General features: G+C 42.2%; 1 protein-coding gene across 1 annotated transcript; it reads right to left on the bottom strand.

Moving 5' to 3' along the window:
• Positions 1-39: 39 nt before the first annotated feature.
• On the bottom strand, positions 40-2,556 carry LOC111851653 (proteasome 20S subunit alpha 8). Its single transcript, XM_023826749.2, has 7 exons — positions 2,344-2,556; positions 1,603-1,729; positions 1,315-1,439; positions 1,068-1,190; positions 598-717; positions 445-507; positions 40-349 (listed from the first exon to the last, which is right to left on the bottom strand). The coding sequence occupies exons 1-7, from the start codon at positions 2,443-2,445 to the stop codon at positions 254-256; spliced, it is 756 nt and encodes a 251-aa protein (XP_023682517.1). The 5' UTR covers positions 2,446-2,556; the 3' UTR covers positions 40-253.
• Positions 2,557-2,635: the final 79 nt, after the last annotated feature.

Genomic DNA, 2,635 nt, shown 5'->3' with positions numbered 1-2,635 from the left:
TCCATATGAACACAACAGCTGATAAATCAAACCAAGATATTACAAATAGAGACTTTATTAAGAAGTGTGACATGTAAACGGAAATCTCTGCAGTACATGGAAATTCTCCAGTGCATCTGCAGCGTAACGGAAAAGCATGCAGCCTTCCAAAGTCAATGTACAGCTTATCAGTGGAAATCCAAACACTGTAAATGCTGAGTGTCATGTAGAGCTCACACCAAGTGCTCAGTCACTCGTGATGACCATGGGCAGTTTATGTGGCTTTCTTCTGCTTCTTTTTCTCAGCCTCTTCCTCCTTCTCCTTCTCTATCTCAGCCACCAGAGTTTCTATTTCTTTAGACTCCAAAATCTAAGAGGTCAAAGGGGGAGGAGGGTTGTGAAATGCTTGCTCCATGTTTACCAGCATCTTAAAACACTTGGAATGTGAAGACTGGTCATTATTACCTTCAAAGGCTGATTCCTCCTGATCACTGCCAATTCAATGTTTTTCCCACCAGACTGTACAACCTGCAGACGTGCCACAAGCCAAAGTCAAACAAAAACATGCCAGCAGTGCTACTCTGGGTCTGCTTAGGTTACACCTGAAGGATCCCTTACCTCAAGCAAAGCTTTGATCGCAAGCTTTATGGCGTCGTTGTCAGTCCCAATGGCTTCTTCGGTATAGTTTTTCTCCAGAAACTCCCTAACGGTCTTGGCACTGCGGCCGATTGCATTTGCCTGATGAGCAACAGACAAGTGGATCAAGCAATCAGTTTTTAGGTTACTGCTTGCAGCACCGATATCAAGCCATCTAAGATGTCAAGGTTTAGAACTTGGGGCCCAATGCTTTCTGGGAAGGTGTCAAATGTAACGTTCCAATAACACAGTGTCAAATTACAGAGGGAAAACAAGCATTCATTTTCATTAAGCACTAATCTAACAATTCATTACTCACCAATCCACCCGAGCACAAATATAAAATAGCAAGCTTAGGTGAACATATCTGCTATGTTGCATCACACACATCCAATTACCAGTTAACACTTTTGACACCAATACTAAACAGATGAGGGGGAATCCTTACTTACCTTCCATGCATGGTATGTTCCAGAAGGGTCGGTCTGGTACAGCCGTGGTGTTCCGTCGTAGTCAAAACCCACGATCAAGGCCGAAATTCCAAATGGTCTCCGGCCATTGCTCTGCGTGTAGCGCTTTGGGGATGGAGGGGCAGTGTTTTTACATGTGCTAGCATTAATTCCAGGCTAGTAGAGTTATACATTTATGTACACATGCCTATTACACATAAATGATGTGTGACCACAGCAAGCAGATTACCTGTTTGAGAGTAGCAATGTAACGTGTAATGTACTCCACTGTAACAGGATCCTCCACTGTCAGCCTGTGACTCTGGCACTCCACTCTTGCCCGGTTTATCACAATGCGAGCATCCGCTGTCAATCCTGAATAATTCGATTGAAACGTTAGCACCCAACCAAACAGTTACAGCTAGAATCCCTGATATTTTAGCAATTAGAAGGTGCTTAAAAAATATTAATACTGCAATTGTCATCAAGTGACTGCAAGGGGGATTAATGAATGTATAGTCCGTGCAGGACTACTTACCAGCAAATGCCATGCAAACGTGTTCATCCAGTGCACAGATCTTCCGGACTGTTCTCTCCTCTTGCAGCTTTGCAACAGATTTCTTCTCAACTCCGAGAACAACAATATCTTTCCCTCTAATTCCCACCTAATAAAGAAAAAAATATTTTAAGTCCAGATTAAGGGAAATTTAAACAACCAAATACACTCAGCAGAGTAAGACACAGTAGATTATGAGCTGGAAATAAAGATGGTTTTGAATTTTTGGTAAGTTGAAAGTTCAGACACTACTTTAAGATAGATTGATAATTACTGTAAAGCGAACAAGTAAATCGTTACAACGTGTAGAAATCATGTTCAAAGATCTATGAAGTAGTAACTGCACGATCGAACCTATGTATAAGACAGTATCAGAAATAATCATCCAAACATGGTACAAAGGCAGTTTAATAGGAACCCCAACCTACAGCTGGCCTATTAGACTGGCTAAGCGACTGCGCAGTACAGCAGTGACGAGTAATGGATCTTTTGTTAGCTACTATATGCAAGTCATACCTTCTGAGAAGCTACCCAGGCTTTCATAATTTGCATGATTGAGTTGCTTCATGAATTATAATCGGTTGAAGTAATATACGCGCACCGACTGTCCATATTCTAGTGTACATAACTTGGGGTTTGTCAAATGATAGCCAGCTAACTAGTTCATAGGCCAGTGAGTACAGCTACCCTGTCGACTTCCACAGAAAAAAATGGGAAACATACCGCGGTGGAGCCCTTCTTCACGGCTTCCTGTGCATATTCCACCTGGAAAAGATGGCCATCCGGCGAAAAAACCGTGATAGCCCTATCATATCTAGAAGCCATCCTAAAACGTATGTGTATGTATTCACTTTAGTCTAGATAAACCGCCTCACACCCAGTACAAGCCGCTTGCAAGATCTCGTTTACGTTTACTACGCATGCGCACGAACTGTGACCCTCCGTGGACGATACCAAATTATCCTACACATGGGGGTAATATAAGTCTTAAATACACCTTTTCAAGTTTAAACCT

The sequence above is a fragment of the Paramormyrops kingsleyae genome, chromosome 1, assembly GCF_048594095.1.
Source record: "Paramormyrops kingsleyae isolate MSU_618 chromosome 1, PKINGS_0.4, whole genome shotgun sequence".
In the NCBI taxonomy this organism is placed as follows: Eukaryota; Metazoa; Chordata; class Actinopteri; order Osteoglossiformes; family Mormyridae; genus Paramormyrops; species Paramormyrops kingsleyae.
Note: the sequence above shows the minus strand (reverse complement) of the source record. Positions and strands in the feature narration are given on the sequence as shown.

Excerpts from the sequence above, each read along its gene's own strand:
- LOC111851653 (XM_023826749.2), bottom strand. The coding sequence starts at position 2,445 with ATGGCTTCTAGATATGATAGGGCTATCACGGTTTTTTCGCCGGATGGC. Across the intron at positions 1,440-1,602 it reads CGTTTGCATGGCATTTGCTG|GATTGACAGCGGATGCTCGC; the intron begins GTAAGTAGTCCT and ends CGAATTATTCAG. Across the intron at positions 718-1,067 it reads GAACATACCATGCATGGAAG|GCAAATGCAATCGGCCGCAG; the intron begins GTAAGTAAGGAT and ends GTTGCTCATCAG.